General features: G+C 40.5%; 1 protein-coding gene across 5 annotated transcripts in view; it reads left to right on the top strand.

Annotated features, from left to right (window-relative positions):
- LOC134211868 (trichohyalin) overlaps positions 1-26390 on the top strand; it is a 122508-nt gene that overhangs the window by 41939 nt on the left and 54179 nt on the right. For all 5 annotated transcript variants that reach the window (XM_062689220.1, XM_062689221.1, XM_062689222.1 and 2 more), the window contains 6 exons: positions 695-820; positions 18571-18723; positions 18795-19033; positions 19356-19505; positions 19848-19944; positions 20354-20409. In XM_062689220.1, the coding sequence (XP_062545204.1) occupies positions 695-820; positions 18571-18723; positions 18795-19033; positions 19356-19505; positions 19848-19944; positions 20354-20409 (821 nt within the window). The remainder of the gene's footprint in view (positions 1-694; positions 821-18570; positions 18724-18794; positions 19034-19355; positions 19506-19847; positions 19945-20353; positions 20410-26390) is intronic.

The following is a 26390-nucleotide window of genomic DNA, read 5'->3' on the forward strand; positions in this document are numbered from 1 at the left end:
TTTCTTACAATATCATTTACTTTAAACGCGTATGATCCTTTGCATTTTAATGTTACATGGTTTGATTAAAGTATATTTATATATGACGATACATGCAACCAAAGAAAATAAAAAATGACCTGCATTCGAGATTGAGCTATTTTCAGTAACTTTTTGCAATGTTTCCTCTCCCGGCTCGGGCGACTATTTTTGCCAGAGCATTTTTCTGCTGTTCCTATTTTGAGACATTATCTGCAGTACACAATACCTATTAGTCTTTCGTTCATGTCACATATAGTTGTTGCATACAGTCATACAGTATGTTCCATAGCTTGTAGATACATGTGTTTTCTCTATCTACCATCCTGTCAATATCGATTATATATACATATAACACTACGAAAGATAAAAACACTCTGATGTATCGTTTTGTGGAAGTATGGTCATTTTTTGTTTGGCTCACTATCTGATTTTGCCTCCTCCTACCTTTGTGCACATCTAGACATTTTCCATTTTTCCATGTTGCGATAGATAAACGGTGCTAAGCCTTCAATTGTATTTTGATTTTTTAGCTGTCGAGATAAATATCCATCAGTTCATCAATGTTTCCGATTTGTTTACCCCACACATATTTTCAACGCACTATCAGCCGCCAATCAAACTTCTTCATTAAACTATCATCTGCAATCTTATCTCCATCATAATTCCGTTACAGCCATGGGTAGTCCATACTACAGGGACATGGATGAGCCCATCAGTCCAGCTGGGGGTGGACATCATCGCAGTAGAAGTGCAACGCGTGCACCAACACATTCGATGGAATATCCGCGCGAACAGCTGCGTAAGTATTGAATTTCATTAATTTTCGGACAATTTTCAAACAATCCAGTAATATTGCAAACATAATTTAAAACATAAAGGTGGTTTTAACTAGTTGAAACCTGTTATTCAGAAAATATGATGAAATCTCAGACTATACAGGCCTCATTATCTCGTATCATACTATGAGGACATTATTCGGAAAATCAACTTTCACTTATAATTTTTTCATATATAAGACATAAAAAACCGAAATTTCATATATCATTATGATATTATGAATAGGGAGTAATGCATGAGATTCCGCCCTACAAAGTTATAGCTGCAATGAAATGCATACTCTTCCAATTGAAACCATCGAAGGAACCTCGTCGAAAATAAAAGTGGATCTTCAAGCTTTTTTAAACACAGGATTTACCTGATATTATTAAAGGTTTAGGAACAAGCGTCCCAGAGTCCATAACTAAATACAATCGTGTTTTCATGGGCACCCCATTTTAAACGGAAGTCGCGCACAACGGTCAATTTTGTTATTCCAGCTTTGCTGCGAAGCACTGACTGAAAAAAGGGATCGTGGGTTTGAATAGCCACATTCCGAGCAAACGTCTATTTCTAAAGAAGGAAAAACCTCAACCGATGCATTATTCCGAGCAAACGCATATTAAAAAAAAAAAAAAGGATCACACCCACCATTGCGTTATTCCGGGCAAATGCCTACATTTAAAGAAGTAGTCACATCCACCATTCAGAAGGAAACACATTGTTCGATCGCATCACATCATCGTAGCGTGGTTCAGCCAAGGAGAGAAGCGTGCGTGCAGTTGTCGTTCAATTGTGTGATCGTTTTGTTCTATTGCTTCGCGCCAACTGCTTGCGTTATATACGTAGCGTTTGGCGCGTTGCAAATCTAATTAGATTTAAAATTTGAATGTTTGTGCGCACGTCCCCAATAATTTGTATATTGTTCCGTACTAAGAGTCGCCTATAAAAGGCGACTCTGAATTTAATGTCTTATACAGTGTCTTGAAAGTAACCTCCGAGCTGGCACGCTGCCTCTCGGAGGCAATAAATCAGAAGTTCAGTTGAAGAAGTAGTTTCCTTCATTCGTCGCCCGGAATAACATATCAAAAAATAACACAACGTAGGGTCGTCCCACCCTGGACGAAACACACATTATTCATTGCTTTTCACTGGGCAAACCATGATTCCGATGAAGGGTAGCAATTACCACTGCTTTATACCCAAATGCATGCTTTCTATGAAAGATTTTACTGATGCTGTTCATAATTATCCCAAATGCCTTCATGTCGAATGACCTTAGGCCAAATAGTGTTATGTCAATGGCCAGCTTTATTCAGGGAAATGACATATTCTTGGATATGTGTATCGGTAAGTTTTAGTAAGTTAGTTTTCGGGAAATATCGTTTTCGTTAAAGTAATTTTTCGGAGAATGTTATTATCGGGAATATGTTATTGTCGAGGTCTTGGTATTTTTGATAAATTCGGGCAATTTGTTTTCGGAACATTGTACAATGTCAAAGAACTTCGGATGAACTAAATAAGACGGATTTTAAACGTTTTCTGAACAATAGCAACCCCAATAACCTCCCGCATTCCAAAAGTCCCTCCCAGCCTGTCTATAATAGTTTCCTTTGGGTAGAGAATACGTGTTTACAAAATGAAAATAAAATGACCTACCCCTATCCACTCAAATCGTTTCCTTAGGACAGACAATATTTGAAACAAATTTGGTTCAAATCGGTCATGGGGTTCAAGACTTACATTGAGTTGATCGATTGCTAAGCAATACTCCTCCTCCCATATCCTCCCTCTTTTCCAAAGAGCATTCCCGACCACACAATCGTCGCCTCCTTACCATGAAGAATATGTGTTCCAAATTTGGTTGAAATCGGCCAAGGGGTTTAGAAGTTATACTGAGTTGATAGATAACTAAGCAATACCCCTCCCCGCACACCCTCCCCCTTTTTCCGAAGAGCATGCAATCGTCGTCTCCTTAAGATAAAGAATGTGTGTTCCAAATTTGGTTGAAATCGGCCAAGGGGTTCAGAAGATACACTGAGTTGATCGATAATTAAGCAATACCCCTCCCCGCACACCCTCCCCCTTTTTTCCGAAGAGCATGCAATCGTCGTTTCCTTAACATGAAGAATGTGTGTTCCAAATTTGGTTGAAATCGGCCAAGGGGTTCAGAAGATACACTGAGTTGATCAATAACTAAGCAATACCCCTCCCCCCACACCCTCCTCCTTTTCCAAAGAGCATCCCCAGCCACACTATCGTCGTCTCCTTAACATGAAGAATGTGTGTTCCAAATTTGGTTGAAATCGGCCAAGGGGTTCAAAAGTTACACTGAGTTGATCAATAACTAAGCGATACACCTCCCCCACACCCTCCCTCTTTTCTAAACAGCATGCTTTGCCCACCCATTGTTGTCTCCTTAAGATAAAGAATGTGTGTTCCAAATTTGGTTGAAATCGGCCTAGGGGCTCAGAAGTTGATCGATAACTAAGCAATACCCCTCCACCCACACACTCCCCCTTTTCCAAAGAGCATCCCTAATCCCCCTATCGTCGTCTCCTTAAGATTAAGAATGTGTGTTCCAAATTTGGTTGAAATCGGCCAAGGGGTTCAGAAGATACACTGAGATGATCGATAACTTAGCCATACATCTCCCCCCACACCCTCCCCCTTTTCCAAAAAGCATCCCCAACCACACTATCGTCGTCTCCTTAACATGAAGAATGTGTGTTCCAAATTTGGTTGAAATCGGCCAAGGGGTTCAAAAGTTACACTGAGTTGATCAATAACTAAGCGATACACCTCCCCCCACACCCTCCCCCTTTTCTAAACAGCATGCTTTGCCATCCCATTGTCGTCTCCTGAAGATAAAGAATGTGTGTTCCAAATTTGGTTGAAATAGGCCTAGGGGTCAGAAGTTACACTGAGTTTTTTATACTTTCGAATGATCGACTGTTTATTGTTATTTTAACTCAAAACGGCTACGCAGTCTTTAAGGATTAAAACAAAATATATATTTGTCCATGTAAGACTAAACATTAGACAAGGAACAAACATAATATTGTAAGTCAAATTTTAACAAATATGTATAACACACAACTCATTACCCAATTAATTATAGTTTCCCCTGATGAAGACACCAACCCCGTGTCGAAACGTTGGACAAATATAAATCTTGTTTTAATCCTTAAAGACTGCGTAGCCGTTTTGAGTTAAAAAAAACTGAGTTTTTTTTTTACCCTCCGCTGACCCCCACACCAAGGAAGTCCTAGGGACTTCTCTGGTAGTGGACACTAACTACAAATTAAACTAATAACTAATAGTTGATCGATAACTAAACAATACCCCTCCCCCCATACCCTCCCCCTTTTCCAAACAGCATGCCTCACCCTCCTATCGTCGTTTCCTTAAAATGAAGAATGTGTGTTCCAAATTTGGTTGAAATCGGTCAATGGGTTCAGAAGTTATGCTGGAACATACATACAAACATACAAACATTGAGTTTTATATATATATAGATATAGATATATAGATATAGATAGATAGATAGATGACAGTTGAGCGTTTCGAATGGGGTGTCCTTTTGAAACGCGAGTGCATTTGTTTTTAGATTCTTAATGATTATTGACGATTCGCAATATTGCTAGAAAGACGATGCCAATGAATATAATGCATTAGAGGATCTTATAAAAGCAGTTGACTTAGTTGAAGAACATTTTGTTAGTGAAGATTTTGATACAGAATAGTGATTTGGGAATGGTACAATAAATTTTAAAACATCTTAGATTCTGAAAAAAAAATCTGCGCATACTTTTTTTTATTCTTAGTGTGCATCAGTGTTGGTAGAACAATGCTCAAATCTCACTCACCGAAGCCTCATGCGCGAGCTGACTCGCTTGCGATTCTGTATGGAGAGCATCGCGCATGAGTTTTTCACGCAGAATCGCATCGTTTCGCTCATTCGCCGAAAAATTATTTCGCTCCAAAAAGTGTCAATACTCAATCGTAGCGTATTTTATGTTTAGGTATGGATTTTATTTCCATTGTTTTAAGCACAGAAAGTTATTCCGATGAATTTAACAAAGAAGAACACACAAAAATTACACAATGATGCAAATCGCGAGTCGAATCATGGACGATTCTCTGGGCCATGAGTCGGGTGAGGCTTACCTCGCGCTTGATTTGAATCGTGGATGAGATTTGAGAATTTGAGTTTTTACCAACACTGGTGTGCAGCATATGAACCCAAAAATCAATATTCATCTACGAAATATGTTCTTCCCGATTTATTCTTGTTATTTTGTCAAAATATTGGGCCCTTTTCGATAGTTGGTCTCGAATCGACTGAAACATGTTTCTAGTCATTGTTGTCCTCTTAAAACAACTCAAAACCATCGTACACCCCCAAAAACCCTGATTGATCCACTTAGTGATGTTAGTACCTTTCTCGTGCATAAGATAAACTGCAAGAACTTGAGTGAATTTTGCGTGTATTTTGATAAAAAAAAACATATTTTGGCCATAACTTTTGATTACATATTCTGATCTGGTCCAATTTCAATAAGAAACAATGCACTATGGTCAAGGATACAGATTTACACGGAAAGGTGAATTTTACGTCAAAATTATATTTTTTAGGAAAAAGTATTGTTCTACAAAATTGTTCGGAATAGTAAGGGCAGTGCGGTAAGACGCGCAGCTACAAAGCAAGACCATGCTGAGAGTGGCTGGGTTCGATTCCCGGAGCCGGTCTAGGCAATTTTCGGATTGGAAATTGTCTCGACTTCCCTGGGCATAAAAGTATCATCGTGCTAGCCTCATGATATACGAATGCAAAAATGGTAACCTGGCTTAGAAACCTCGCAGTTAATAACTGTGGAAGTGCTCAATGAACACTAAGCTGCGAGGCGGCTCTGTCCCAGTGTGGGGATGTAATGCCAATAAGAAGAAGAAGAAGAAATAAGGCCATCATTATGGTCAGGGCTGACAATAGTCATTCTCGTCGTATGAAGAAAGCGAAAAAAATTTAGTCTTCGTCATCACATTGTTCGACGCAACACCTATTCGTTTTCTTCGCGCTACATGCGTACCACGACGATAGTCGCGCAGCCAAAAGTTATGACGATTTTCGTCGTCACTTCTTCACACAATTGATTGCACGTCATTATAGACGGACTGGTTAAAAAAATAATAGCGTCTCAAATAAACAAATAGTAGGAACTTTGGTAACATAAATGTATCGATAACATTCATAACGCTTTCATACGTTGCTTCAAATTCATTATTACAAAGGATTAGTAAAAATCTTCGCACGGCAGCTGCCGCTTGAAGAATAACAGTATGAAGTCTTCGTTCTTCGATGTCGTCATGACGATTTGGTTACACGACGAAAGCTAACGTAGTGCGCGTCATTGACGATGTGTAGAGTAGCAATGAAGACACTGCAACTCGTCGCTACTGCGGCATTTCGTGCTATGACGATGACTATTGTCAGCCCTGATTATGGTGTTTTAAAAAATTTGAATGGCCCAATTTCAAAATATAAATAAAAAATATTATACTGGTCTACACAGAATTCTCTTTTACACACACGATTTACATTTTTCCAGTTTTGCACTCATCTAAAATATTCATAGCACAATATTTACCATTTGATTTTTCTTTGAATTATTTAGGATTTTTTGGAACATGTTGCATAAATTTTGATAGTAAATTAAAGCCGTACGATCAAAAATACGACAGGTAAAAAAATCGTATAAAAAAGATTTTTTTGTATAATGTTCCACAAAGTTGTTGCGCAGCTAAGTGATGAACTTTGTTAACACCTTAAATAAAAAAAAAAGTTGCGCAGCTTATTCCAATAAATTGTGCTAAAAAATGTTTTCTGTAGCTATTAAGTTGGCTAATTTAGTGCCATTTTATCAACTTGGATTAGGGTGTCCCTAAAAACAGTATGTTTTATCTACTTTTTTTGTTTTCGATTTTTCGGAAAAGTCGTCTTCAGGTGACGGATGGATTAGTGCGATTGACCCAATAATTGCCGTAGGGGGTTGGACCGTATCTATCACATAACCGCTGGGATAACCTAATGAGGGTATCATCAAGTTTACCGTAGCCGTCTGGCGTACTACAAAGTATGGGTTCGATTCTTACAGATAGGCAGTAAATATTTTTTCATATTTCATAAATATCTCCCCATCAAAATAGATGTTTTCGGTCTTCAGTATCGTTTTCCACATAATAAAATTAAGACGAAAGTCTTAAAGTAAATATGTAGTACTAGCTGTATGTACCCGGCCTTGCTAGGAATTGCCAGTTTGATTGGCACCCGACTTGGACATTAATTTACAATGTTGTGAAAACTCATATGTGAATATGTACGTTATGTGGAAAATATTTTATTTGGAAAATGTATTGAAGGTAACCACTTTCCCTTTGGTGGGACTTGAACCCACGCCCCTACAGTACGCTAGACTGGTGCTTTAACCAACTAAGCTACGAAGGACCTCCGTCGGCCTTCGCAATCTTGCGGCTACTGAATGAGCTCGAGATTCCCAAATTGGACGCATAGTCAAATCACTCGTAATCCATTTGTCAAGCGAACACTTCCACATGTGTACTGTACACATTCACATTAGAGGAGCGTGAGTATTTAGAATGTCTGGCGGCTACACACATTCTTCATCAGCAACTGTACTGATCAAGTGAGGTTGTGTGAGCTATTTGCCAGTCGGTCGTCAAGCTCAGACCCGACCGCATTGCGTAGGCAAGAGCACGCAACTCAGATTCAGTTCAATCAAACATGGACATACATTTACAATGTTATGAAAACTCATATGTGAAAATGTACATGTCCCACCGAAGGGAAAGTGGTTACCTCCAATACATTTTTCAAATTATTATCTTCGTACATATTCAGTACATATTCGTACATAGTACATATTCACATATAAGTTTTCATATTATTTCTCATTCTTTTTTTTTCGTTCTCTCCAGACTAGAACTCCGTTTTTTCTTTTATCTTACTTTTTTTGATTTTACTTCTTCTTCATTCTTCCCTTTTCATTTTTCCTCTTCCTTCCTCCACATACTTTTAGAAGAATAGAATATTGAAGAAAGTAAAGGAACTTTCTTCAATATTCTACTCTTTTTTACCTTCAACCTTCTTTCTTATATTTACTTTATTTTAGGATTAAGGGATTTTCAGTTTCATATGAGAATCATTTTTCAGAGTTTTTCAGGCGTTTTTCAGAGCTCCATAATCGTCGGTCTAGGGCGATGTTCCTCCAGTTTCCCCGAACGTTCAGGGTCCCCAGGTCCGATTCCACCGCGTGCAGCCAGCGTGATCGTGGCCTTCCACGAAGTCGCCGGCCCCTATCTGGTTCTCTGTTGAATATTTTTTCGCTATTCTTTCTTCCGACATTCACACTAAGTAACTATCCCACTAAAGTCTGCCGTATTTTAGACGATTCACAATATTCTCTTCTTTGTATACTTGATACAGCTTATGATTCATGCGTCTGCGTCTCACATCATTTTCTAGTTTCCGTCCGAGTATTGTACGCAGCACTTTTCGCTCGAAAACCTTGAAAGCTCTCCGGTCCGTCTCTTTTAGAATCAGAATGTTGTATAGAGCAAATTTCGTTTTCGTCTGCATATTGCGGGACCTAAGCTGGCTACGTAATCCGTAAAAGCCCCTATTCGCAGCAGCAATACGTCTTTTCACTTCACGGGAAACGTCATTGTCATATGTCACAAGCGTTCCAAGATAAACAAATTCTTCAACAACTTCAAACACATCCCCGTCAAGCACTACCTCAGCACCAACACCACTAGGTCTTCCCCTATCTCTACCTGCCATCATGTACTTTGTCTTGGTAGAGTTGATGATTAAGCCTATTCTTACCTCTTCAGTGGGACAAAAGCCTCCACTACTGCTCTGCGATCGATTCCAATAAGGTCGATGTTGTCCGCAAATCCCAGGAGCATACGCTACTGTGTGATGATAGTACCGTTCCTCTGCTCGCCATATCTCCTAATAGCGCCTTCGAGTGCAATGTTGAACAATAAATTCGAAAGTGCATCACCCTGCTCCAATCCGTCTAAGGTCACAAACGAGGTTGACATTTCGTTTGCATTCCGAATACTTGATTTCGATGCATCCAGCGTTGCACGTATCAGTCTAATCAGTTTCGCCGGAAAACCATGTTCAGACATTATCCGCCACAGCCCATTTTTTTTACTGAATCGTACGCTGCTTTGAAATCAATGAACAGATGGTGAGTCTGCAAGTTGTACTCCCGGAATTTATCAAGGATCATCCGCAGACTAAACATCTGATCCGTCGTTGATCGGCCATCACGAAAACCTACCTGGTATTCGCCGACGAAGGACTCTTCAAACTGGTCTCAGTCTGTTTAACAGGATACGCGACCGGATTTTGTACGCCGAGTTCAGAAGGGTAATCCCTCTGTAATTGGCACACTCTAGTATGTGCCCTTTCTTATAAATTGGGCATATGAGGCCATCCAACCAGCCGGAAGGCAGCTCTTCATCGTCCCACATTTTCTGGATAATGTGGTGCATTGATTGATGCAGCTGCTCACTTCCGTGTTTGAGAAGCTCAACCGGGATCTCGTCCTTCCCAGCAGCTTTACTGTTTTTCAGCTCGTTTAGAGCCTTCTTAACCTCCGACTATGTCCATCCTGCTCCTTAATACACCTTCATTTTCACCGTTCAACAAATCTTCGAAGTGCTCCTTCCACGTGGCTGCCACCATAGTCTTGTCTCGGTCACCATTCCCCTCTCGGTCATTGCATATGGCGGACACTGGCACAGTCTTATGCCGCGCGCCATTGACAGTTGCGTGGCGGCGTTCTCTTAGCTGCGCGATCTAAATAAAAGGCACATCTTCTTTCTCCACCTAACTGTTCTGGCGTTGAGCAATTGTGGGTTTTACTTGCTCTCCGCTATTACACACTGTTCATCTGTGTCATATATATTCCACCCGACCGGCTTAACGATACATCCCTCTTTAATCAACACGTCAACTCGCTTGAATGGATTACTGCTAATAAGGGGCATCGTGACAAGCTTTTAATCATCGGTGACTCCAACTTCAGCGGCATCAACTGGATTCCTAGCAACGCATCGTTTATCTATGCTGATTGCTGATCCATCACATTCATCGATGAGCTCTTTTGTCGCCAGGCTGCTTGACTGCTAGATACTGCTGGTTTAGTTCAACTGTGTGGTATTTGTAATTAAAACCGTCGTATGTTGGATCTCTGCTTTGTCAGCGAAGAAATAGGCGGACGCAGTCAAGTTCTTCGTGTTCCTGCTCCTCTCGTTAAGATAAGTCGTCATCATCCAGCGCTTTATATGCTGCTGCGATGACTTTGTCAAATGTATGGGCTTATGCCATCGATCAGTTCACTCCCAAAAGAGTACAACGTACCCTGACATACCCTCCATGGTTTTATCGACACCTCAAACGTTTGAAAGCGGCTAAGCGATAGACTTGCAAGAAATACTCGAAGTTTCGAACGAATTTGCTAAAATCGCATTACATCTCTCTAAATAATCGTTACAAACAGCTGAACGAATCGCTATTTAGTTCTTACCGCCAACGCATCTAGTGCAACCTAAAAAACAATCCTTAACGGTTGTGGAATTACGTGAACGAACAAAAACGCGAATTTGGCCTGCCCTCGTCTATGACGCTCGGTGTTGCAGAGGCTTCTTCCATAAAGGATACCCGTGAACTTTTCCGCATGCAGTTCAGTAGTGTTTTCACCAACGAGACTCTTAATAAGTAACAAGTATCTGCTACAACACTAAATGTGCCCACCTTATCTACTGTTGGAACTCACCCTCCCATAGATTCTGAGACTATATTAAATGCTTGTACGAAACTAAAGCGCTCATCAAATTCCGGACCAGATGAAATTCCGTCCTTAATTTTAAAGATGTGCTGCTCTATCTCTACCATTGGCTGCAATTTGCAATACATTTTTACGCTCCGGAGTTTTTCCACATGTTTGGAAGTGCTCCTACATTTTTCCAGTCTACAAAAAGGGCGAAAAACGCGAGTTTCAAATTACCGTGGAATTGCTTCCCTCTGCGTAATGGCAAAACTACTCGAGATTACTGTCCTCGCATTCTTAACACACAGCTACAGTAATTATATAACTGAAACTCAACATGGATTCATCCCTAAAAGGTTTACCACCACAAACCTCGTATCGTACGTTTCGTTTGTAGCTCGTTCCCAACAGAATCGACTCCAAGTTGACGCTGTATACGCTGTTCTATCAGCTGCCTTTGATAAAATCAATCATCGGATTGCGGTGTTCAAACTGCAGCGACTTGGATTTCATGGGGACATCTTAAATTGGCTCAATTCCTATCTAGTTGATCGCAAAATGCCTGTCAAAATAGGAAACAATATTTCTACAACTTTCAATGTTACATCAGGTGTTCCTCAAGGAAGCCATCTAGGGCCATATCTGTTACTTTTATATTTAAACGACGTAAATTTCTCTACCAAAAGCTTCAAAGTTTCGTATGCAGATGATTTTAAACTCTATCATGTAATTCGTACTGAAACTGATGCTTTGTACCTGCAATCTCAGCTCAACGCGTTTGCCGAATGTTGTGTTACAAATCGGATGGCTTTGAATGGCCCTAGGTGCTCTGTTATTAGTTTTGCTCGCTAGCAATCAATTATTAACTTCAATTACAAAATCTTTGACACAAGCTTACGGAAGGACAAAACCGTAAAAGACTTAAGAGTAATGCTTGACTGCAAGCTCTCATTCAAGGATCAAATAGCTTATGTGTCTTCGAAAACGTCTAAAAATCTTGGATTTCTATTTCGAGTTACTAAAAACTTCACAAATGTGCACTGTTTGAAAGCTTTATATTGCTCCCTAGTTAGACCAATATTGGAATTCGCAGCCGTGGTGTGGTCCCCATACTATCAAAATGGCAGCGTAAGTTCGTTCGTTTTGCTCTTCGTCTCTTGCCTTGGAACGATCCTCAGAACCTCCCAAGATACGAGGATCGTTGCAAACTTATAGGACTTGAACCGCTGTATCTGCGACGTGATGTCGCTAAGGCTTCATTTGTATCTGACCTTCTGCTCTCAAACGTTGACTGTAGTAGTTGACTTCGTCTTATAAATATTGATATTCAACAAATTCGATTTGTTTTGTTGAATTATACATTTCACTGATTAGAAGGCTAAGAAGCCTAGTTATCATGCTAAAGATTCGCAACCTCCATTAAAATCAAATCCCAACTATTGGAACGACCATTAAATATGCATTGTCTATGGAGTTTAAGCTCTTGAATAATTCATCCAGTCATATCCCCCCCCCTCCCCCCTCGCCAGCGCCCAATGACGAAGTGCCAGAATCAGAATAATGTTAAATTCAACCTCGCCATATCAACTGTCATACAAACCTGAAACGACCTGTGCACGATAAGACCCTTTTTAAACCAGACCAAACCATCGAACGACACCTATAATATGAAACATAATCGACTGAGCCTGGCGAAGCAAAATCATTTTTTGACCCACCCTAATTATTAGTTTGCTGCTATCGGTGCCGGTGTTTACATTCGCTCCGCGATCATTTTGCTTCTAATCGTTTTTTCGGCAAAAATTGCAGTTTACACTGAATTTTCGGTTCAAACAAGTGACTGATTTCAAAAAGTGATGTTTAATTTGCATTCTATCAACATTTCGAACTGCTCATGTGCGGAGAAGTGAGTAAAAACTTGATTTTTTCAATGCCCTTTGAGAAGAAGTGAAGTGCAGTGATAAACCCACAAAATCGCGAACGGCTATTAACTTGGCACGGTTCTGCTGATTTATGATATAATTCGAGCCGAAATACATAGGATTCTTTAGAGAAACATGTTCATTGTTACGGGTAGTGAATAAATATGCTGTGAACAGGCTAGTAATTTGAATATTAAACTTGTTCGATGCTGCGCTGTTAGATGCGTTCGAATGTTGGTGGGAGAGGAGTGCGGGAGGTGTGGGGTTGACCCGTGGAAGGTCCGGTGCCATATTGACTACCATCGTGGTACTCTTCCAACTATGTCCTTAAGATTGTATTGTAAAATCTAGTGCTTGTCATCAATTGATAGTTTAAGGTTATCATGTATGTATCATATGGATGTAAACTGTTGGTATGAAAAAATAGAGGTTTTATGCATACGGGAGAAGGAGCGTAACATTTCCTAAACTCCACTCCCGCCGGCTTTTCCCTCTCAATAAAAGATTTTTAAAAAAGATAAAAACCTCCGCATATCGTTTCTATCTATGTTCTCCTCCGCTTCAGCTATTACGCTTACTTCGTGTTGCCTTTTTTTCTGCGATGTGCCCTTTCTACACTGTACCGCTCTCTGTTGGAACGGGTACGAGCCACTAGCATTCGACCCCTAGAAACATTTTTTCTCATCCGTCACTTGCTGGCACTCCTCATCAAACCAACCATTTCGTTAGCAGTGCAGTGCAGTGCCTAACATTTCCTGCGCTGTTGTAGTCACAGTTTCATGGATATTTTCCCACAATCTGTTGACGTCGCCAGATCCGGTGGCATCTCCTATCCCCTCGTCCGTCTTCTGGTGGTACTGTTCAGCAACTCCTTCAACTGTCAAGCGTTGGATATTGAAACGCATCGTTCTGTTGTTTCGTGAATTCGTGACGCTGGAAAGTCGCGCCTGAATTTTCGCAACTACAAGATAGTGGTCCGAGTCGATGTTCGGACCTCTGAAGGACCTTACATCTATAATATCCGAGAAATGTCGTCCGTCGATCAGCACGTGGTCTATATGTGAGCAAGTGTCTCCACTCGGATGTTGCCAGGTGTGTTTGCGGATATTCTTAGTTGCGAAGTAAGTACTGCTGATTGCCATTCCTCTAGCAGCAGCAAAGGTTACAAGTCGTAGACCATTATAGTTGGTAGCGGAATGAAGGCTTTTTGTACCAATTACAGGGGAAACGATTTTTTTCTTCTGATCTGCGCATTTGAATCACCGATGACAATCTTTCCGAAATTAGCTTTTTATCAATTGAGAAGAAACCTTTATCAATTGAAAAGAAATCAAAAGCTATTTAAAGTGATATTTTTGCCTTTCTCGTATACTAAGTATAATGTCGTCGGCGAAACCAAATAACTGGACGGACTTCGTGAAAATCGTACCACTCGTATGAATCCCTGCCCTTCGTATTACTCCCTCCAGAGCGATGTTGAATAGCAGACACGAAAGACCATCACTTTGCCGTAACCCTCTACGCGTTTCGAAGGGACTCGAGAATGCCCCTGAAACTCAAACTACGCACATCACCCGATCCATCGTCGCCTTGATCAACCGTATCAGTTTATCCGGAATTCCGTTTTCGTGCATTAGCTGCCATAGCTGGTCCCGATCGATTATAGCATATGCGGCTTTGAAGTCGATAAATAGATGATGTTGTATTCGCGGCATTTCTGCAATATCTGATGTATGGCGAACACCTGGTCTGTGGTAGAACGTTCACCCATAAATCCCGCCTGGTACTGCCCCACGAACTCTCTTGCAATTGGTGTTAGTCGGCGGCATAAAATTTGGGAGAGTACCTTGTAGACGGCGTTCAGCAATGTGATTGTGCGGTAGTTGCTACAATCCAGCTTATCGCCCTTTTTGTAGATGGGACACACGACACCTTCCATCCACTCCTGCGGCAGAACCTCATCCTCCCAAACCTTGGTAATCACCCAGTGCAGCGCTCTAGCCAGTGCCTCACCACCGTGTTTAAACAGCTCTCCTGGTAGTTGGTCAACTCCAGGGGCTTTGTTGTTTTTCAGCCGGCCGATCTCCTCCTGGATTTCCTGGAGATTCGGAGCCGGAAGTCGCATGTCCTGCGCGCGTGCTCCTAGGTTCATTACCATACCGCCACCGTTGGTTGCCATATCGCCATTTAGGTGCTCTTCGTAGTGCTGTCGCCACCTTTGGATCACCTCACGCTCATTTGTAAGAAGGTTCCCGTTTATGTCCTTACACATATCGGGCTGTGGCACGTGGCCCTTACGTGAACGGTTCAACATAGAAATTTCGTGAGTTATTAGCGCGGTACAGTTCCTCTGTCTCTTCACGGTCTCAATCTTCCTGCTGGCGCTTTTTCCTCCGGAAAATCGAGTTTTGTCTGTTCAAGGCCGTTTGTATCGTGCCTCGTTCGCCCTCGTGCGGTGTTGCAGCAATCTCACCCATGCTGCATTCTTCTCCTCAATTAACTGCTCACATTCGCCGTCATACCAGTCGTTTCTCTTATCCGGAGCCACCGTGCCTAGTGCAGCGGTTGCGGTGCTTCCAATGGCGGATTGAATATCTCTCCAGCTATATTCAAGAGATGCTGCGCCTGCTCTTCCGTTGGGAGTGCCACTGCCAGCTGTTGCACGTAGTCTTGGGCTAGTCTACCGTCTTGTAGCCGCCCAATGTTTAGCCGCGGCGCACGACTCCGACGCGTGTTGTACACCGTCGCGAGTTTTGAGCGCAGACATACTGCAACTAGGTAGTGGTCGGATTCAATAATCGCACTACGGTAAGTGCGTGCGTTCGTGATGTCGGAGAAGGATTTACCGTCGATTAGAACGTGGTCGATTTGGTTTTCCGTTACTTGATTAGGTGATTTCCATGTGGCCTTGTGGATATTCTTGCGGGGGAAAAAAGTGCTTCGGACTACCATTCCGCGGGAGCCTGCAAAGTTTATGCATCGTTGGCCGTTGTCGTTCGATACGGTATGCAAACTATCCGGTCCGATGACCGGTCTATACATTTCCTCCCTTCCTACATGAGCGTTCATGTCACCGATGACGATTTTGATGTCCCGCAGTGGGCATCCATCGTATGTCTGCTCCAGCTGCGCATTGAACGCTTTTTTCTCGTCGTTGGATCTCCCTTCGTGTGGGCAGTGCACGTTGATGATGCTATAGTTGAAGAAACGGCCTTTTATCCTCAGCTTGCATATCCTTGCGTTGATCTTTCCCAGCACTATGAAGCCGGTTCCCAGCTCGTTGGTGGTGCCACAGCTTTGGTACAAGGTAGCCGCTCGATGCCCGCTTTTTCTCACTTCCTGTCCTGTCCAGCAGATTTCCTGCAGCGCTACGGCGTCGATGCGCAAACCTTCTGTCTCGCCTGCGCAAACCTTCTGTCTCGTCGGAGGGCCGTCGTGTCAGGGCTGTTTAGCGTCCCATCTAACACCAGGACTTGGGCTTGTGGACCCAGTGTAAAACCCCACCACATTCTAGGCAGGCGTCACAACTCGCAGATGGCCTGGGGAGGGATCGTCAAGCCCTTTGACATAGTCCTTGCTGCCCCTATGGTTTACAATTATTTTTTTAAATGAATTTAAATACCAACATGCATTACATGTTATTATAATAGAGTTGCATGAAACAAGCTGCATCTGATCATTTAAAAATGACCACCATATCCTGAGTTAAACGTCTTTGAACGTGTCGAAAAAGTATCCCGATGGCCGCACGTTATCATATCGATACTCTTGAGATAATTCTGGTAACTATAAGATGATTTCGAATGTTTCAGTGACGTATTCGGTGTTCTATTGGCTCTTGTTTTCAAGATGGGCCATGCCGAATGATGAATTTGATTCAAATCCGGTGAATTGGAAGGTTTTGTCTTTGTGTTCAAAAATCCTGGAAAAAAGCATCCACAAATACTAGTAGTCCTTATTGCCTTTTAGCCAAGTATTGCCAGAAAATACATTTGTTATAACTTGCTGAGCTGTAGAACCGACAGAACTACTGAGTGAGTTTATTATTACCTTTTTTTGCTTTTTAGTAGCAAACTGCCAAAACCTGTACGGATAATTGGCAAACACCCTGTAAATGACAGCAACTATCTGAATCCCACGGATTCCGATGCATCCAATCAGACCAATTGTCCCACATACAATAGCGCCGCCCTGCGGATGTATTTCAATCAGACCTAGCGTCGCCCTAAAACACAGACAAATGGAGTAACACTTATGAAATCCCCATCGACCATGAGATCAACGGTCGTTGGGTCGCAGATTTTATTAACGCTTCCATCTGACAAAAATCCAATCATATCCATTATGTGTGGCACATAAATTTTGACTATAGCATTTCCCACATAATGGCTATGTGAATTCGCATAGCATATATGTGGAAACACACATAACCGTTATTAACTAATAACTTTTATGTGGATTCTCCTATAGCGGGTGGTTATTAACGCACACATAAAATTTATTTGTGAATTTCTTTAGATTTTTGCCAATAAAAATGTGTGGATTTTTATTAGTGTACCAACGCGGCAGACAAAACACGTCACGTGTAAAAAAAGTGTTCAGTTCAAAATTCGTGTTAAAAAAGTTTGATGATTTCTCGTCAAATTATGCAAAATAGGGCAATGGGATTTTTTTACAAATTTTTTATACAAATATTTGACAGAGATAATAAAATGATAAAAAAATGGTTAGAAAAATTGAAAGCAGAATCATGTTGGTTTTGGTCTTGTACAAAATCTAATGAGTGCATCTAAGAAAAAAATACAAGCATTGGAATTTATTGAAGATTACATATTGTTTTTCGATACCTGAAAATTTTCAAGACAATCGCCTGATAGCAGGGATTGAATCCTAAAGAGAAAAAACAAGTCTCTCACTTATCATCTCTGTATACATATACGATATGTAGCATACCGCGAGAGACTTTTTTTCGCAAGCTGTCATGATAGAGAATTGACCCGGGAGAGGTACATGATAAATTTCATTTAGAAAGCTCCAAATACGGGGAGCACTGGCTCTGATGATGAATTTCAACTTGTTCTACACAGCTGTGCAGTAACCAACACGGAAGGAGCGAAAACAAAGCGAGAATCACCATTTTTCTGTGGGGGCTGCCTATCCGATTCTGTTTTTTCGCACTTGTATACAAGTTTGATAAATTTTTTATCATGGCTTGTTATGATTCGGAACAGTTTTTGCCTTTTTTATCGTTGTTCGTTATCTATTGAGAGCAATTTCTGCAAACCCTGCTAGATAGACTTTTTCTGGCGAATAGTTCTAAGAGATGCATTTTAACATTAGACACCCTTTTAATCATTGTTTTAGAATCAGTTTCATTGCAGAGCTGGCGCAAATAAAAACTAAAACAGCGTGTGCTCTTTTCAAGGTAAAGATTTAACGAAAACATACTTAGAACTCGTTTTCAAATTTTCGGAGATCAAGGTGAAAAAAATCAAGTTGAGCATCTCTAGGGACTGTTTGTCTTTTATTGGCATAACATCTCTGTGGGACGTTGCCGCTTCGCAGCTTAATGTTCATTCAACACTTCTGCAAGTTTTAACTTTAAAGTTTCTAAGCCAAGTTATCATTTTTGCATTCGTTTATTATGAGGTTTAACACGATGAAACTTTTAGGACAAGGAAAATCAATGTATCAATTAATATAAATATCCAACCCGAAAATGTCTTAGATAGAGCCCAGCCACATTCAGCATAGTCTTGCTTTGTAGTCGCGCATCCTACCACACGGCTACGAAAGGACATTTTAAGCACTCGCAAACATGTGCTGTGCATATGCGTAGGCAAGATATTTGACAGAAACACATAGAATATATTTTGAAAATTGTCCGACAACCATAGCATCAACAACCATAGCATCAATTGAATAAACATTATATCTGCACACAGGGACTCGTTACCAATCACTAGACAGAGGATTAGTGGATCCGCATGACCGAGAATTTATTCCGATTCGGGAGCCACGAGACCGCTCGCGAGATCGCTCCCTAGAACGAGGTCTCTACTTGGAGGAGGAACTCTACGGCCGCCCACCAAGACAAAGTCCGGGTCACATGAGTACGGTTCGGCCGAATGGACGTATGAGGTACTTATTGAAGCTTTCTACTTCACAGGTATGCCAGACCGGGGGTATCTCGGCGATTTGCAGGTGCAGAACAATGACTTACAACGTGAGCTTGGCAATCTGAAGAAGGAACTAGATCTGACAAATCAAAAATTAGGTAGCTCAATGCACAGTATTAAGACATTCTGGTCGCCAGAGTTGAAGAAAGAGCGCGCCCTACGTAAAGAGGAAAGCGCCAAATATAGTCTTATTAACGACCAGCTGAAGTTGCTAAATAGCGAAAATCAGGTAATGACTTTGTTTGCAATGTTTTGAAATGTAAAGCGCTTCTCAAATACTTTGGGATATTGCAAGGTCATGGTGCGTATTGATATAGAAGCTGTAGATAAAAATTGTTAAGTATGAATTAACTGTACAGTTTAAATATTACATAAATCTTCTGCAATTTGAAAATAATATTATTAATGATGAGCTTGAAATTCAGCTTTTGCAATTCCTTGAGCATTTGCGATGCCACATTCCAATTACCAGCCAATTGAACGCAGTGAAATTCAAATACTTTTTTCATTCTATGACATTTTCACTGGACCTCTTCTATCCTATACTTCAGAAACAAGCAATGTTGGTGCGTCAGCTGGAAGAGGAACTACGCCTAAGAATGCGGGCACCGAACATCGAGATGCAGCAACAAATGGAAGCTTTGTATGCGGAAAACGAGCACCTCCAGAGAGAAATTTCAATCCTTCGAGATACCATCAAGGTAAGTGCAATGCAAATATTTCTCAGCATATGGAAAAGGATTTCTGATTAATGGGAAAGCGAAGACAAGTGATGAAAATCTTTACATGCTTCCTTCAATTTTAAAGCTGTTAACAATACAAATAGTTTATTTTTGTTTACGTTCAGCTTATTTACTAGTTAATTAACCGCAATCATTCATTTCCTAATCATATTTCTGGCGACTATTTTACTGAAATACGCTGAACCTTCCCACAGCGGGTGACCTATTTATGCAATCCTCACGGATTATGTGATGTGGTACTTCCTGTAATAATTAACTCTCATTTCCTCTCCATTATACTTCCTTTTCGCACTGGCGTAGGAACTTGAGCTGAGGATAGAAACACAAAAACAAACTCTGCAAGCCCGAGATGAGAGCATCAAAAAGTTGCTGGAGATGCTGCAAAGCAAAGGAATGGGTAAGTGCTCGAACATTTATTATGCATTCCCTCGAAGTTACCTACCTTTGATTCGACTGTTCAAAGGAAGAGGACCCCCAGATGATAAATCAACGTGCACATACACACTTGTGAATAAATACAAAAATATCAAAGTTTGACTGTTCCAAATGCTTTGTTTTCATTTTGCCACGTGACATTTTCGAAATTAAACAAGGTGATAATCAAAAATACACCTCTAAGATTTCATCCCCATTGAAAATAACTTGGGTGTGAAATATTTTGGAGATGCGAAATTTGTCAATACACATTGGGAAAGGAGTACTTAATTTGACAAACCAAAAATTATTGAAATTAATAGTTTTCAAAGGTCGGTTTCAGTTGGAATATATGAGACATGTTTTTCTTTCTGTGCTATCCGGAAATTAAGGTAAAGAGGAGGAACGCCAAATGTTCCAACAAATGCAGGCTCTGGCGCAGAAACAGGTAAGACTTTTTAATTGGTGTCGTAATTCTGCAATGCTTGCGCTTTTTAGGTGTTGAAATATCATGCAGCCAAGCTAAACTTGTTCACCTTTTTACTGCCAGAAACTTCACTATTCTCATACAATCACAGTAGAAAATTTGATTAAAATAAGGCTTAAAAATCAGCTGCTTTAAAATCAGATACATTTTTTATTTACTGCAGAATTGGCAGTTTGTACAAGTAATTCGTCAATGTCTCGAGAAATGAATAATAAAAAGTACAAGCTGTTTTTTTTTATTAGAGTCACCATGCACACAGTTCATTAGCAATATTCTTATTTATGCAGTTTTGTTACATTTTTTTTCTTCTATAGTTTCTTTGGCGAAAGAATTATTACGAAGTTGTTCCTACAAACTAATTGAATATCGCCTTATTGAGCTAAATTCTCGAAACGCAAATGATTTTTCAAACAACTACTATAGTTAGATATCGGAAAGCGACCAATAAATCGTGCCAGAAGTGGTCGAAATCAAACACTCGGATGATAGATAATTAAGTGCCACAAACGTTTGTACGTGTTCGTTTTAAACGTTTTCATATATCATCCAACTAAGACGACAGTTTTTGTTTAGTTGAGTTGACATTTTTCTTTTTTGTGATCCAACAGCGTTTAGATGTAAACATTCTGCAAAATAATGCATTTGAATATATTTTGATGATCAATAATTCTTTCGTCAAAAAATTGGCAATTTTTGACGAAACTTATCTGGTAATGATGGTTCGAAGTCAAATACATGCAAGTTCGATATATTGGCTTACTATCGTTAATATTGGATCTAGAATCGACCAAACTTGCTGATAAACCATATTTTTGTTTTACATGTTCTTCTTGAAACACTCAATCTATTGTAAGACGATGCACCAACTACTGCATATGGAATTTACTTCAACAAAATGAATTAATTATCAATTCGGAGTTCTGATAATAAATCTATGGTTATCGCTTTCCCATTTTCCTGAAATCCAAAATATTTTATTTAGAATAAAGTAGTACCGCGAATGAACAATCAATTTGTTCTTCTCCTTTCAATGAAAATTTCAGATGTATGATTACGAGACCTGCTCCACAACACCCGATATAATGAGAAATATTTACCAGGGACAACCGCCAAATTATAACACTAACTACCCGTCGTCGGCTTCAATGTGGGATCGTTCAGGACGATTACCAGCAAGACGATATAGTATAAGCGGTTTACCATCAAGCTCGTTAGTCGATTACTGTAATCTCTCAGATAATGCGGCAAATCTTTACTCGCAGTCAGTGAATCTCACGAATTTATTGAACGAAACGACAAAGTCATTATCTAGATCATCAAATATATTAAATATGCGCTATTCGCAGACTCCCACTTTGACACAGCATCCAATCGGTTCTGTTGACTCGATAGTAAGCCATCCATCATTCTATCAAACATCTCAAGCACCACCACCTCCACCACCACCACCGCCACCACCGCCACCTCCACCCCCACAACCAACTCAATCACCGTTCGACAGTATGATGCCAATGTCGACAAACTTTTGTTCGTATCCAAACGTGAACACACAATTGCCAAATTACAATTCTTCCAATATGACCAATTACGTCGGCAATTATCGCCCATCATCCGATTATCTACTGTCGAGACCAATATACAGTAATACCTACTCAAACTCGTCGAATATACTTTCACAGCCTCATAGTGTACTGTCGCAGACAAGGAATCTTCTCACGCAACACTACGCGTCAAATCCATTACTGTCACGATCATTGACGAATCTTCCATCATCGTCATCGTCCTATCAATTCTTCAATCGAAGGCAGCTACCGATGGACTATCCCCCGTTCGCAAATGGCTATGGTAATACATTTTCCTTCAAAAGTAACCCGTACTATCAATCACCATTCTCGAAATTAGATCTAGACTACAGTAGAGCCAATGACATGAAGCGGCAAGTAAGTTTCAAATTCGATGTAGATACTATGTCTATCGATACATAAAAGATAATGAGTTGTTGCGTATTATCTTCTCACCATCTCAAGATTGTTTGCATTTCTGTTTCTTTCGGGTTACAGTGCTGTTCAATGTCTTTCTACTTCCCAACACGAAGTCTTATACTTTTGTTGCCACTATCGAAATGACTATGTGGAATTCAAATTGCGATAAGTTTTACTGATGTTCTATTCGATTTATTAGTAATTACTCGCCGTTTTGATAGAAATTTTAGATAGGCGTAGATAGTGTACCATCTGTCGTCAACAGTGGCACAATGATTGATTTCCACTTTGCATTTTCAATCATCTTATTGCTATAGTCTATTGATGCGAACTTGTCTCAGGGTGGGCGGATGTAGGGATCACCACACCTTATTTCTTATTTCGAGAAAAAATAAAAGTGAGCCTCCATCATGTTATTCCAATGAAATGTCAAAACCATTGGTTACCTTAGCAGCATTATTCTCTGTTTCGTTGAAATCGTAGCTCAGTTGTAGGGTACGCACGCAGCTTCAAAACAAGTTACACAATGCGGAAGACAGCTGGATTCGAATCATCAACAGTTCAACAACTTTTCTGGTTGAATAAATTCTAAACAATCAATATGCCCTTCGCAGTCGAACCACAATATTAGAATGCGATGCATTTATGCTCTGTCTGGCGTTGTAATACAAAGGCAAAGACATGCTCGTGAAACGCTCTGGTTAATATTAAGCAGTTTTATTATTAGGTTGTCAGCAATAAAGTATCGTTTGATGTGATATAAAATTATGCAGCAGTATACAAAGGATATTTTCGGGTAAGAAATATTCTCGACTCCCTGGTCATAGAATAACCATTGTACTTGCCACACAAGATACATACTCATTCAATGGGGGCATAGAAAAGCTTTAAAATACTAACTGAAGAAATGCTAATAGAATTCTATGTTGAAATCAGATCTCTGTACAAAAACGAATTCGGACCTCATAAGAAGAAGCAAAAATATGTTTGAACTTCAGTACCGATGCATGGTCAAAATTGATATTATCTCACTTTTTCTGAAGCCGAAACTTATTAAGAGATGCGCCTTTGAGAGTCGGTGTACGCCATTTCTCGAAGAGTATAAATTGCGGTACCTTAATCTAAATTGACTTCACATCTAGTTTTAGAAATACTTGAATAAAACGACTGCTTCATTTCTTCTCAATAGCAATGAAGTAGATAGACATGCACTAAACAAAGGACCCGATTATACTATGAAAGTCCAATTATATAAGTGACGCAGTTCGGGAAATTCGGGATGAACCGAACAAAAAAAACCCAAATTTATCCCCCAGTGGTGATTATGCCTTTCTCGATTCAATGTGTTGAATTCGAATTAGTATGGTAAATGTAACGTAAATTGCCTCTCAACGCCTCGTCGGAACAAGAACTTGCAGTAGTTGAGTCTTTACTAGCCACAGGATTGCAGCAAATCAATGATTTGGTTAATGCGAATGGTAGGCTTCTCGATTTAGTTTTCGTCAGTGATTCTGATCGAATTGAACTGTTTGAATCACCTGCTGCCATTTTGAAAGTCGATCCTTACCACGAGGCCATTTGTTTTGACGCTCGAATGTTCCTCTGAAGACTTGCAACTCCCGCAGTCGAATTCAGCTGCACGGAACAAATATAACTTCGCACGATGTGACTTTGATGTAATCAACGCTAGATTAACTGCATTGGATTGGACGTGTTTATCAAACCTCGAAACGGTGGATGATGCTGTGACTGTTTTTATAACAATGTTTGCCAAGTAATTCGTGACAATGTCCCGCTGAAAACCCGAAGAATGTCTACAACATGCCAACAACCATGGTGGAACCCGCAACTGCGCAGACTATGGAACCGCCTACGCAAGGTCCGTAAACGTTATTTTCGTTCCAGGACAACTGAGAATAAGTATGTTCAACTCGCGGAAGCTGAGTATAATAGCGTGCATGAAGTTCGTTTCCGTGAGTACATTGAACAAATGCAACGGAACCTCAAAAAGAACCCTTCATCGTTCTGCTCTTTTGTGAATACTCGCAAAAGGTCAGCTGGCATTCCAAATAACGTCTTCTATGGTAATCATAATTCTTCCACCGACAACACTTCTGCAAATCTCTTTCACAGTGTGTTTGAGTTAGATTACCATTCACCGCCACAACAATATTTAGATGAGTTACGAAGCTTCAACATCCATCTACCGCATCTAAACCTCAGTTTTGACACGGTTTTTAACGCTCTTAATGCAGTTGACGTTTCGAAGGGACCTTGTCCAGATCAGATTCCACCGTCGTTCATAAAAAACTGTGCAGCCTTGCTGGCTGTCCCAGCCCTGACAATTTTCAACCGATCTCTCGCGGATGGCGTGTTCCCTGATGCCTGGAAGCACGCATCAATTACACCGATCTTCAAATCCGGCAACATACATAGCGTGGAAAATTATCGTCCCATTTCGATCCTCAAACTGTTTGGCCAAAGTACTCGAAAGACTGTTGCATGACAAGCTTTATCCAGCCGTTAAATCCGTTATATCAGAATTCCAGCATGGATTCATGCAAAAACGTTCGACGATCTCTAATTTGACGAGCTTCACCAATAGTGTTATTGGATGCATCAAGAAGCGGCAACAAGTAGATGCTGTGTATATTGACTTTTCGAAAGCATTTGATAAAGTTCCGCATGATCTTGCTATTTTGAAACTGAACTCTCTTGGTCTACCGTCGTGTATCGTCAACTGGATTCATTCGTACTTGACTTCAAGAAAAGCCTTCGTCAAGATTCGTGACGCCACTTCCGATGAATTCGAGATTCCGTCTGGCGTTCCACAAGGGAGTCACCTAGGACCTTTAATTTTTGCGCTATTTATCAACGACGTTTGCGATCAGCTACACTCGTGCAAGCTGCTTTTTGCGGATGACCTGAAAATTTACCGAGTCGTGAAGTTAGCTTTAGATTGCTGTGCACTACAAGCCGACATTGAGCGCTTATCATTGTGGTGTCAGATAAACGGAATGCAAGCCAACGCCACCAAATGCAGAATCATTACTTTTTGCCGTGTTCACTCACCAATCAGATTTGACTATTCGATGGACCAGTTACCGCTTATGAGATTTAACTCCATAAAGGATCTTGGCCTTGGACAGTGAGCTTCGGTTCAACGAGCACATCTCAAAGACAATCTCCAAAGCCAACACTATGCTTGGCTTCCAGCACCGCAACTCTGCACAATTCGATGATGTTTATGTTTTGAAAACATTATACTGCCCGTTGGTCCGAAGCATTCTTGAGTACGGAGTTCAAATATGGGCTCCTTACCATGTGATTCATGCATCACGCATAGAAAGCATCCAGAAACGTTTCGTCAGATTCGTATTACGACAGCTGCCATGGACCTATCCCGATAACCTGCCACCGTATGAGCACAGATGTACGCTCATTGGCTTGCAAACACTCTCCAAACGCCGAACGTATTTACAACAACTTTTTATTTTTGACATGATCCGTGATAACATTGACTGCAGTAGCGTGCTCCGGGAAATTTTGAACCAAAGATGAAATAAATTTAAAAAAAAATAAAATTTTCATTTTGGCGGTTAAAAGCTTCGGTGCGATTATACCACGCTGCTTAAGAATTACTCAACTATGAGAGTAATGGATTGCGTCACGGCTAAATTGATTAATGATTTAAAATGTGCATGTAAACAGCGTATTTGTTAAAAGAAAAATAGAAATATTATTCAAACCGCATGAGTTATTAGCAAACAAAAACAATAGTGTTCAACTAGGAAAGTTTCTCCGTCGAATGAAACTAGTTGCACTCGAATCGGTCAAGTCCTTCTATATGAAACGTGTTTAACAAAAAAAAATCCCGGGGCTACACACATACACACACACGCACACAGACGGACATTTGCTCAGTTTTTCGAGCTGAGTCGATTGGGTCTCCGAGCCTCC

This window comes from Armigeres subalbatus, chromosome 2, assembly GCF_024139115.2.
Source record: "Armigeres subalbatus isolate Guangzhou_Male chromosome 2, GZ_Asu_2, whole genome shotgun sequence".
Taxonomy (NCBI): domain Eukaryota; kingdom Metazoa; phylum Arthropoda; class Insecta; order Diptera; family Culicidae; genus Armigeres; species Armigeres subalbatus.